A 12,876-nucleotide genomic window follows, 5' to 3' on the forward strand; every position below is an offset into this window, starting at 1 on the left:
TTATTGAGCTTTCTGTGAGGAAACTGGTGTAAATCCCAAGTCATAACAAACAATCTAACTAGCCACCCTATGAGCAGGGACCATACTAATCCCAATTTCCAGATGAGCAATAATATAAGAGAAATTAAGTGATTTGGCCAAGATGACACAGACGTCAAGTGGCAGAACCAGGGTTCCTAAAGTTTATAACTTGAAAATGATTTTTATACAAGATATACTTAAGAGTCAAATAAATTATTCTCCAACAAGTTTTCCCCAGTGTACTTTTAATGCCAAATCAGTAGGTATTAATTAATGCATTAATTAACATACTAATGATATTTTACACTATGTGTCCATTAAGACATTCTGTACATAGGTTGTGAAAAATGGTTGAACACCAGCAATTTCATCAGGTTCAACATGACTGCTTAACTTAAATGTTGTTTAGTCGCTAAGTCATGTCCAGACTCTTCTGCGACCTCATGGACTGTAGCTTGCCAGGCTCCTCTGTCTATCGGATTTCTCAAGGCAAGAATACTGGAGTGGGTTGCTATTTCCTTCTCCAAACTTAAATGTTACCCAGTACTAAAACCTGCAGGGAGTTCATCTCACAGAAGCGGCAGCCATACGTACTGAGAAGCGAGCCGAGGCCGGCGCAGGGATATGCTCTGGCTGTACTTCCACGGCCGATTCTTCTGGCGGTTCCGTACCCCATCTTCCTGGTCCATCATCTGCTCTAGGAGTGTCTGATCATCGGCATTCAGAGGGGCCACAGAGATGTCCCGCACAGCACGGAATTCACCACAGTTATTCAGATGTTCATTCTCCAGGCGGAAGAAGTTCCACACAAATCGCCTTGGCAAAATGGGGTAGGAGTAGGTGAATTACTTATAAAATTTGAATATACTACTACTATCACCTGTAGACCTCCAAGTACATCAAGTTTCTACTCATGGAAATAAACACACACAAAAAAAGGAATTAAGGACTAGAATATTAAAATAGAAAAAGGTGGTGTGTGTGTTGGGGGTAATGGGACAAGAATGGAATAGGCAAAGGAAAGGGACTCATGAAACACAGGTACAGAGTACTCATTCTTTCACTTTATTGCACAAATATTTATTGACTACCTATAGTATGACAGGAAAAGCCACAGTATGACAGAGACAAAGCCTATGACTGTATAAGTGTAATTTCTAATGACACAGATATTAAACAAATAAACAGTTAGTTAACAGCAAATGCTCTGAAGAAAATAAAGCAGGGCAAGGGTATAGAACATGCTTCTTTGAAGAGAAGACATCTAGTAGAAATCTGAATGATGTAAGGAAGCAAGTCAGGTAAAATTCTAAAGAAAAGTGTCTGAGGCAGAGGGAACAGTAAGTACAAAACGGGCAGAGGAAACAGCAAGTACAAAAGGTCCCACACTGGAGAGGACTTTGGTGTGTTAAAACAACAGCAATGTCAGTGGGGCTGGAATGGAACAGGAAGGTTAAAATGGCAGGAGATGAAGATGGAGAGGTAGAAAAGGGCCTGATTCACAGACAGCCTTAAAAGCCACAGTACAGAGTTTAGACTTACAGTGTGACAGAAAACAAGGAGTCCTGAGCTGGAGAATAATGTGATTTAAGATCAATCTATCTGCTGCACTGTGAAGAGATCAAAGACAGCTGAAGGGAGGTCAATTAGAGATGTTGCAGTAGCCCAGGAAAGAGATGACAGAGACTTAGATTCAGGTGGGGATAACAGAGGTGATGAGAAGCAGACAGACAGGATTTATTTATGAAGATGAGGCTTACTGGACATGGAATGTGGATGGTTTCAGGTTTTTGTTTTCAGTGAATGGTGACACCATTTACTAGAGATCTGAGTTGTTTCTATTGCCATTAGATACTCAAGAGGAAAATTCAGTAGCTAGATGGATATGAGTTTGCAGTTCAAGGGAGAGACTAGGACTATAGATAGCATAAGAACAGAATTTCAAGTCATGGGCTTAGGAATAAGTGGAGGAGAGGAGTAAAGAGGATCAAATACTAGAGCACACCAACATTTACAATTTGGGAAGAGGAAGAAGAACCAGTAAGTGAATCGAGATGGAATAGACAGTGAGACAGAAGAGAGTAGTTTCTGAGAAATCAAATGAAGAGCTTTGCCGAGAGGTAAAGTCAAACAAAAGAAGAACCACTGGATTTAGATAAAGAGGATAAAGAGGCAATATGATCTAAGAGCACAGATTCTGGGAGACTGTCTAGATTCAGATCAGGGATCTGCTACTTACTAGGTATAACAGCCTTGGATGATTTACTTAACTTATGCTTCATCAGTAAATGAGACAGTAACAGTACTTACCTGACAAGATTGTTGTAAGGATTCGCTAAGTTAGTACATGTAAAGTGCTTGGAACAGTGCCAGGTACATAGAAGACAACACATTAGTGTTTGCTGCTGTTATTAATTATTAACAAAAGAAATTTAGTTTGAGTACTGGGGAAAAGGACGAGATGAATTAAAGGGAGAATGGGGAAGGAGTCAGAGAGCAGAGATAGCAAATAAAGTTATCTCTTGAAGAGTTTTGCTGTAAAAGAGAGCACAAAATGGGCAGTAGTTGCAGGAAGAAAAAAGATTCAAAGGATGTTTTTCACTTCTGCTTTAAATGGGTGATGTAACATCTGATTATATTAACCAAATAATTTTTTAAAAAGAAAAAATCAAGAATAAAAAAGTAATTGAGCTTTTTTTTTTTTTTACTAGAAAAAAAATTAAAGCAGCATACATGAAAGAGAAAGAAGTGAATGGGGGGAGGTAGTGGTGATGGAGAATTTCAATGACATTTCTATTCATAATTATTTTAAAATTTCCATTGCAATTTCAATTTCAACCCATGGATTATTTATACATATGCTGCTACATTTCTAAATGTTTGTGAATTTTCAGGTATCTTTTTGTGATTTTACCCTTCTAACATTTGTTAAGGCTTCCTTCATATAGCCCAACTCATGGTTAATTTTGGTAAATGTTCCATGTGTATTTAAAAGCATTTGTATTTAGTAGCTGGGTTGTGTGCAATGCTCTACATATGTCAATCAGGTCAAACTGGTTAATTGATTACTTGTTTTCTTACAGTTTATTTATTTATTTTTGTCTGTGCTGGGTCTTTATTTCTGTGTGGGCTTTTCTCTAGTTGTGGCAAGCAGGAGCTACTCTCTAGCTGCGGCATGCAGGCTTCTTGTTGCTGTGGCTTTTCCTGTTGCAGAGCAAGGGCTCTAAGGTTCAGAGGCTTCAGTAACGGTGGTACGTGGGCTCAGTAGTTGTGGTGTGCAGGCTCTAGAGCACAGGCGCAATAGTTGTAGTGTACAGGTTTAGTTGCTTCGTGGCATATGGGATCTTTCTAGATCAGGGATCGAACTTATGTGTCTTGCATTGGCAGGTGGAGTCTCTACCACTGAGGCACCAGGGAAGCCCTGATTACTTGTTTACACCAAGAAAAGTATGCTAACATTTTCCTCTAAAATTATAAATTTATCTACTTTTACTTTCTAGCAATGTCAACTTTCATTTTACTATTTTCAAGCTATGTATTAGGTGCATACAAATTTGAATTGGCTATCACAGATGAATCTCAAAGTCTTTTGGTTTGGCAAATTTCTTTAGTGCAGTCAGCTTTAGTGTTCTGCTTATCATGGGGTACTGCCTTCACTTAAGAGTTTGGGCTATCATGTCAGATCACTGATGTATTTAGGAAGATTAAAAAAATATTTTATCTGGCATTTTTATTGTTTCCACTGAGAAGGTAGGCTAAATAACCCAGGTTGCTAAATTGCAAAATATGATTCTCAAAAGATTTTAATTCTAATTTCTGTTCTAAGACTTTTTACCTCCCTGTTTCTACTCACAACCCTTCCAATGGAGCTCAATTTTTTTTTTTAATTTAAAAACTTATTAAGTATAACACACATTCAGAGAAGTGAACAAGTGTGATGGGCATAGCATAATGAATTTTAACAAGGTGAACCCATTGTGTAACCAGCACACATTTCAAGAAACAGAACATTACTGCACCTTACTCCCCACTCAAGGAGGTTCTCCTGGTGCCACTTCCACTCACTGTCCCACAAGGGCAAATACTATTTTGACTTCTAATACCATAGATAAATTTAGCCTTTTGAACTTCATAAATTTGGACTCATACAGGGACATACTCTTTTGCGGCTAACTTCTTTTGCTCAATACTTTGCTTTGTGAGATTCATTCATGTTTTTGTATTTAGTCTTTTGTTCTCATTACTGAATAGATTTGCATGTCTGTAAATATAACAATTTATCTATTTGCTCTAATATTGCTAGGCCCTTGGGTAGTCTCCACTTTGGTCTGCTTCAAATAGTATTATTGTGAACATTCTTGTATGTGGATCTTGGTGGCCTTAGGTCAGCATTTCTGTTTGCTATATACCCAGGAGTTCATGCACAGCTTTGGTAGATACTGACAAAGAGTTTTCCAAATTGGCTATTGTACTAGTTTCCTCCTACTTGCAGTGTTTGTAAATTCCAATTGTTCTATATCCTTATGAATACTTGGTGTGTCTGTAGTTTTCATTTTAGCATTTACAGGAGAGTAGCTGTATCTCAAAAGTAGGTTTAACTTGCATTTCTCTGGTGTCTAATCATGTAAAGAACATTTCCATATGTTCATTAGTCATTTGGATATTCAAATGGAGCCCAATTCTAAAAAAAAGCTTCTAAAAGAGTCATCATCAGCATAACTTTGTAAGAATTAATCTCTTAGTTGTCAGTCAGAATTTTCCAACACTGAAGCAGATGAGAAGTCTGAGAAAAGTTGGAAATTTTAAGCTTTTCAGGTATACGTTTTTAATACAATCTAATTTATAAGTATTGAGTAACATTTTAGGTAAAAAAAAAAATCTCTGATAAACTTTACAGTAGTCTGCTTACCGGAAAACCTCAAGGGGAGCAAGGACAGTAGCAACGATGTCCCCAGAATGAGGCAACAAAGTCATGGAGGTAATTGAGATCCGAATAGTCCAAGCAAAGCGCAGGATCACGTCCTCTATGATGGCACTGTAATAGTAGGCCTGAGGGATAATAAGCAGATTGAGTAAACTGACCAACGTGTTTCTTACAAATAAGCACACCTAGCACATTAAGCAAGAGTCACATATCATACCGACAAGCGCGAGTAAAAGAAGTAAAGAGTTCTATATTTTAAGACTTCACCAATTTCGTTCTATTTCATAGATAGGACAATATTCAAAATGAAGTTTTACTGAATTTCAGTGATCCTTTAACAAATATATTAATACTTCATTCCCATACTGTATACTAGGCTCTCTTCTAGACCCCAGAAATACAAACCAGATGAGATCCTTGAGCTGACTGAGATGACATTCTAAAATGTATGTGATACACTAATGGTTCAATAGTTCAAATTAGAAAATATGAGATTAATTAACTCTTGTTATTTGTGCTTTTATTCTCAAATTGCCTTACCCTTCATTTGAAAAAAGTTTTTCCTTCTTTTTTGATGTCATAAAATAACATGAAGCTTGGATTTCACAAACAATTAAATTTAAGGAATGTTCCATTTCCACACGGGGAAGACAAGCACTCAACTAATTCTTTCAGTTTAAGCTACACAAAAGTCTTAAGTACACAAACTGCCAATTGACCGGAACTATAATTCATGGATTTTCTATTCATCTCAAGATATCCAGCTCTTAAAAAATACGTATTTAAAGGCTACAACATCTTATGGTAACTAGAACTGCTATGTATTAAGTCATTGCATTTATTTCATTAAAAGAATGTCAGCAAAGGAATATCAATCAGTCACGTTAGAAGGCTATTAAACAAAAGAAACAGCAGTCCTCTTCTTAGGAACTTATTTTAAGGTTCATATAGCTGTGTTCTTAATTCTTAAATGAAGACCCACTGAACTTCACATATAGCTTCTTCCCTTTTTGAGCACAATAAATTTAACTCCAATATTTGCCCTTTTAAAGCTGAGAGGGGTATGGTGATCCTCTAGGACATTTTTCTTGTATATTTGTAAAGCCTAATGTACAAATGGGTCATAAAAATATGTAATAACACAGAAAGTGGAAGATTCTATTAACTAATTTTATAACATAGAAATAAAAAAGTTAGTACTTAAAGGATGAACAGATTAACATTTATGTAAAGATATAAATAGCTCATCAAAGCAACCATCATAATAAGATAGAAATGTATTACATCTCTCAGTAAGCAAGAACAGCACAAGGAGCAAAGGCACATGCATTTGGTAAACAAAAGGCCATCTTTTCTTGAACACATGTCTGCTGTCTGACTTGTGCTTAATATTGCTTTTTTTGATTTTCTTTTCAAATGAGACTTAAAAAATCACTGTCAATGAACATCTCCTTTTCTGCCTTCATTTGTTTATATGCTGCTGCTACTGCTGCTGCTAAGTCGCTTCAGTCGTGTCCGACTCTGTGCGACCCCACAGACGGCAGCCCACCAGGCTCCGCCGTCCCTGGGATTCTCCAGGCAAGAACATTGGAGTGGATTGCCATTTCCTTCTCCAGTGCATGAAAGGGAAAAGTGAAAGGGAAGTCGCTCAGTCGTGTCCGACTCTTAGCGACCCCATGGACTGCAGCCTACCAGGCTCCTCCGTCCATGGGATTTTCCAGGCAAGAGTACTGGAGTGGGGTGCCATTGCCTTCTCCATTGTTTATATGAAGTTACCCTAACACATCATTGATCATATTCAGTTTATCATTTATTTTCAATCCTCACACTTGAAAACAGCCTTCCCTAAGCACCAATTACATATTACACAGTCACACACTTTTCAAAGTGCAATTCTGAAGTATTGGTGACATTTTGACATAGTATAAAATATTAGTGGCCCAATTTATACTCCTGTCTGCATCACAGAATTTTAGGATTGGGAAAGGATCAAGAGATAATCTAGTATAACACCCTACCTTATAAAATACACTGCAGTCTAGTCGTCTAAAGTTATATAGCTCGTTAGTGAGAGAGCTAGGGTTAGAATTCACTTACAAGGATTCCCAATTCATTGTTTAATTTCTTTCAATATCGGAGTAAAGATACTTTTGGTCTTTTGACTTTTTAATTCTTTAATTCTTTAATTCTTCTTTAATTCTCATCCTTTCATTCATAATGTTAGATAAGGTGCTCAAATGATTCTCAAGTAATTAATTATCCATGTATTTTTGGATCAAATTGAAACTTTAAGAAAACTGATTGAAATAAGTGAAAAGCCTTCTTGATGTACCCAAGCAAAGACAGGCACTGCCCCCCCCTTTCCTTTGTGCTTTCATAGTACTGCTCATTCAGTCAAGTATTTATTCATTCATTCATTCATTCATTCCACAAACACTGTCTACTGTATGCCCAGGACTATGCTGGATAGTAAGGGATATAGATACCTAAACAGGTAATTAAAATACAATGTGGTAACTGCCATAATTGGAAGTCTGTATAGTGTAAAATGGGACTAGGACAATTGGCTAATTATGCTTGGAGAAATAAGTAAGGCTTCTTAGAGGAAGACTTTTAAAAAGAAGGAACAAGGGACTTCCGTGGCAGTCCAATGGTTAACACCTTGAGCTTCCACTACAAGGGACATGGGTTTGCTCTCTGGCCGGAGAACTAAGATCCCACATGCTATGCAGCTTGACCAAAAATAAATAAATAAATTTTAAAAATAAATAAGCAGCTTGATGTGGAATGGTAAAAGTAAAATAAAATAAAATAAATTAAAAACAAAAGGAACAAGAATTTGCAAGGTAAACTAAGGGGAAAGAGGGCATTTGAGACATAGGGTATGGTATAGTCGCTAAGTCGTGCCCGACTCTTTCATAATCCCATGAACTGTAGCCGACTCCATGGACTGCAGCCCACCAGGCTTCTCCCTAAGTCTCATGAGACATAGGGAATTGCATGTTAAAAAACAAATCATAAATGATAGTTATTTATTTCTCTATTCTAGTCTTTATTACATTGTATTGCAATCTGTTTACTTATTTATTTAGAACATAGATTATAGCCTCCTTGAGAACCAGAATTTTACTTTGTTTTTATTTCCTACAGCACCCAGAATATAGTTAACATCTGGTACATTTTTACTGACTGAATGGATTAGCGTTTTTTGGTAATTATTTTCTTTAAGTAGGCTGGTGTTGGGTATATACTGTAATACACCTGAGTGTTCTGTTTTTGTGTGTGTGTGTGTGTGTGTGTTTTTAAATAAACACAAGCACTCTTTGTACATACTTTTTGGGGGTATACAATCTCTTCCCGGAGGAAGGTGTTTTCTCCTGCATTCTTATCAAAAAGACCCCAGTCCATCTTCAGATCCCAGATGAGGGTATAACAGGAACTGATGATACAAAAGACGATCCACAGATAAAAGAACACCATGGTGTCTGAGTGACCTCGTTCTGAAGAAAGAAAAGGGAAAGAGAAAATTACTATATTCAAGTAAAATTCTTCATTAAGTAAAACTAATTAAAAAACAGATTCTTCCTCCAGCTCCATAAATAGATTTTAAGTAAATCTCCTTAGTAGGATCCCCATCTAAAAAAAGTTAAGTAATAAATCTGATTTATCTGAAATTCAAAATAATTATCATTCAACAAATATACAAAATTTATACAAAAGTGCATTTAGAATTTAGAGGCTCTATGCTGAAAACATAATATTTCAAGTAACTATGATGGAGGTTTAGAATATTACAAAAGTTGTCATTTTAATTTTTGCCATCAGGTGGCAGCTTTGGGTCAAAGATAAAAAAAACATGTATGAAACACCATTAACAAGGGATGTGCTGCATTTACTTTGAGAAATTCTTGGATTGTTTTTTACTTTAGAACAACATTTCCTTCCTATATTTAGATCTTGTCAATACTTATTGTGAAAATAGGTAATTTTAATTCTAGATAAAATGCTAGGAAGCAACATATTGATAAGGAATGTATCCTTAAGAACATATATGAAAGCAAATTTCTCTCAAACCACAAAGCAAAGCATGATGTTTTTGCTCCTTTTGGATTTTATTTAACGATGAAGTGTGAGTCGCTCAGTCATGTCTGACTCGTCATGACCCCATGGACTATACAGTTCCATGGAATTCTCCAGGCCAGAATACTGGAGTGGGTAGCCTTTTCCTTCTCCAGGGGATCTTCCCAACCCAGGGATCGAACTCAGATCTCCCGCATTGCAGGCTGATTCTTTACCAGCTGAGCCACCAGGGAAGCCCAAGAATACTGAAGTGGGTAGCCTATCCCTTCTCCAGGGGATTTTCCCAACCCAGGAATTGAACCGGGGTCTCCTGCATTGCAGGTAGATTCTTTACCAACTGAGCTATGAGGGTTTTAAGCTGACAACACTATAAAGTGCACTAAATCAGAATAATACACAACTTTATCTTTTTCACTCTTAAGTGCTTTGTATATTCTCCAATGAAACTCTTCTTTGGTAAGTCTGAAAGCTATCATGATGTTATTTCTGTTTTCTGGCTGTAAGGCATAGGTATATAATTACTACTTATATAATTACTACTAATATGGTCCTCAATCATCAGGAAAAAAAAAAAGGTGTCATCTAATTCAAAAAGAGTTTAAATTTCACTTAGTTTCCCAAAGGATTAGAAAGTAAAGGTTGTATCATGCATTATCCATAATCCTTCCTATTAAAATAAACAAGTGCTGGAAATACCCTGGTGGTGTAGTGACTAGGACTTGGTGCTTTCACTGCCGGGGCCCGGGTTCAATCTCAGGCCAGGGAACTAAGATCTCACAAGCCTCACAGTACAGCTAAGCAAGTAAACAAACAAAAAGTTCTTATTAATCATTTTATATATTAAGATGTTAAGTACAGTATTATTCAAAGGTACCCTTTAAACATCTATAATCTATTTAGTTGAAACTGCCATTTGTTATTGATGATAAATCGGAGCTCAAAATAAAATAAGCAAAGTACTATGAGAATATCAAGGAGAATGGGACTGTTTCCAAAAGTAGGAAGTAAGAGGAAGCAGCATTTGAGTTTTATCTAGAAGGATAAATAAACAGTGTTGCAAAAGTCAGGCAGATGAGGCAAGGCTATTCAAGGCTAAAAGAAGCTAAGGAAAAGGCATGAGGGTGGGAAAGTACAAGGCATTTTTTAAGAAGCTGCAAGTAATCTAAGTCTAGTGTGGGTGAAACAGAAGATGTGGGGGAGTGGGTATGCTTTGAAATGAGGCTGGAAGACATTCTGGGTCTGACTGTGGAATGCTTTCTTGTGCCTTAGGATTAGATCCATATTTCAGAAAAATACCTGATAGGCAGGTTACTTTCATCAGAACTACTTAGTAGGTTAAAAAAGATACAGATATCTCTGAGCTCCAGTGTGCTGTTAGCAACAGTTTGTACCAACTTTATGAGCTGATTAATAAATTTTCAAAAACTTTGCAAACTGGTTGTTAAACAGTCACTATAAGTTAAATTACATAAACTTATAATCTGCTATATTAAAAACAAAGGCAATGAAAACTCAGATTCATTACTTCCTAATTATTTTAGTAAAATTTGATATTATTTGTTCTTTTAGGTTATATATGTTTATTGTATCTATATAATGGAAATACTATACATCATCTCCCAACATTCCACATTAATCATCTTAGTAGCTTGAAATTGGCTATGGTGGCAGTCCGTATTTACACCATGGAAATCAGCAAACACTGCAAATCAGTGCCCCTATCCCCATTCCTGGACGAGAGCTATTATTTAAACATGCCAGCACACCACAGTTCACATTCTTCTCTTGGAAAGTCAGTGGTAGGGAATAGAAATACAAGTTTTTAAAATGGCCCATAGCTGATTCTAATGAACAGTCAAGTTTGGATATAAACACATTTTAAGGTTTAAACTATTTCCACAAAACTTTCCTCCATCAAAAGCAAACTGGGTTAATATTTGTACTATAACACTATGCTATACAAAATATCAATTTAAAAGATTTAATATGTACTTGCTACATAGGTTTAGTCAAATATGTTCTGACATACCTGTTCACTTCATTCTATATATAGACATAGAGTCTAGCTGAGTAATATTTTCAATAATTAGCATCATGGTTGCATTAAAAAAAAAAATCTGTAACTCATCTACTAAGGTTTGTAAAGAATAAGGCAAATTTAGCAATGTAAGGAGAAGGCAATGGCACCCCACTCCAGTACTCTTGCCTGGAAAATCCCATGGGTGGAGGAGCCTGGTAGGCTGCAGACCCATGGGGTCGCTAGGAGTCGGACATGACTGAGCGACTTCACTTTCACTTTTCCCTTTCATGCACTGGAGAAGAAAATGACAACCCACTCCAGTATTCTTGCCTGGAGAATCCCAGGGACGGCGGAGCCTGGTGGGCTGCTGTCTATGGGGTCGCACAGAGTCGGACACGACTGAAGCGACTTAGCAGTAGCAGCAATGTAATAAAATTCATTCATCATACTTTCAAAATAAGATCAACAGAGAAAAAGACAGAAAAAGGAATTAATAATGAAACTAAAAATAATGTGCTAATTTTCTGTTATTTCTTCTAGCTTTTAAATACAAGTTCTATCTTTAGAATATGGGCTTCACTGGTAGCTCAGACAGTAAACAATCTTCCTGCAATGTGGAGACCTGGGTTTGAGATCTGGGTTTGATCCCTGGGTTGGGAAGAACCCCTGGAGAAGAAAATGGCTACCCACTCCAGAATTCCTGCCTGGAAAATTAAATCGACAGAGGAACCTAGCAGGGTACAGTCCATGGGCTCGCAAAGAGTCAGACACGACTAAGTGACTAACACTTTCACTTTTCACTTCTCCATCTTCAGAATTCTTAAAATGGGACAATGGGCTAAATTGCCTTCCTTTAAGCCCATATTATTTCTATGAAGTTTCTATGAAACATACATAAGGACTTACTGACTTAAAAAATATTTTAAAACAGTATTTTAGAATAAGTAATTTTTATCTTATGAACGTCTTCAAACAATGATTAACATGTATCTGGTCTACAAATGCTATATTTTTGGTCTCTTTTTAATTATCACCCTTACTTGATCTTTCCCATCTCCTAAATGAGGAGTGCATCTCCCTGAAATTATCTGCCTTCATTGGTATTCAGGAATTGTATCAGGAAGATATTATCACTTTAGGCAAGCAATTACATCTAATTCTCTGTTGGCTAACTCTGGTGGCCCACTTTAGTAATGTTCAGAATCACAGAAAATCAAGTCATTGGTATTCTATCCTAAGCTTCTATTACACATCTGCCATATTAGAAGTGTAATTAATACCAGACATGTGGATGGTAATGGTATCTACTGAATCTAAAACAAATAAGCTTCTTAGAGTTTTGTACCTATTAGGCTTCATAGGAAGAATAAAGCAAAAGAGTATGTTAGTTAAACTGCTAAGAGAGAAACCAGAAAAATCACATATGGACATCATCCTGAGCAATATTTCATGAAAGATATATTAAATATGGGCTTCCCTCATGGCTCAGACGGTAAAGACCTGCAATAAGACCTGGATTCAATCCCTGGGTTGGGAAGATCCCCTGCAGAAGGGACTGGATACCCATTCCAGCATTCTTGCCTGGAGAATTCCATGGACAGAGGAGCCTGGCAGGTTACAGTCCATGGGGTCTAAAGAGTCAGCCAGCATGTTAAATATGAAAAAAGTGGCACTGTATGTAAAGTGAACAGTGTTCTTTCAACCAAAACCTTTCTACTCTGGTAACAGCTTACTAGTTTTTAATCTGAAATTAAACAAGGAAACAAAACAGACTGGGGACACTGTTTTCAAAGCCCAAACCTATATAGGTAAGCTGAGTTATGAATGAGTT

General features: G+C 36.8%; 1 protein-coding gene across 7 annotated transcripts in view; it reads right to left on the bottom strand.

Annotated features, from left to right (window-relative positions):
- The window catches only part of XPR1 (xenotropic and polytropic retrovirus receptor 1), a 201,520-nt gene that overhangs the window by 17,579 nt on the left and 171,065 nt on the right, over positions 1-12,876 (bottom strand). For 5 of the 7 annotated variants that reach the window (XM_081485831.1, XM_081485837.1, XM_081485835.1 and 2 more), the window contains 3 exons: positions 8,279-8,445; positions 4,931-5,070; positions 616-837 (listed from right to left, as the gene is read on the bottom strand). In XM_081485831.1, the coding sequence (XP_081341957.1) occupies positions 616-837; positions 4,931-5,070; positions 8,279-8,445 (529 nt within the window). Of the gene's footprint in view, positions 1-594; positions 838-4,930; positions 5,071-8,278; positions 8,446-12,876 lie in introns of all 7 variants that reach the window. The other 2 variants (XR_014052377.1, XM_081485833.1) reach the window with 1 other exon arrangement.

The sequence above is a fragment of the Giraffa tippelskirchi genome, chromosome 5, assembly GCF_054371585.1.
Source record: "Giraffa tippelskirchi isolate mGirTip1 chromosome 5, T2T-mGirTip1v1.2.pri, whole genome shotgun sequence".
Lineage (NCBI taxonomy): Eukaryota > Metazoa > Chordata > Mammalia > Artiodactyla > Giraffidae > Giraffa > Giraffa tippelskirchi.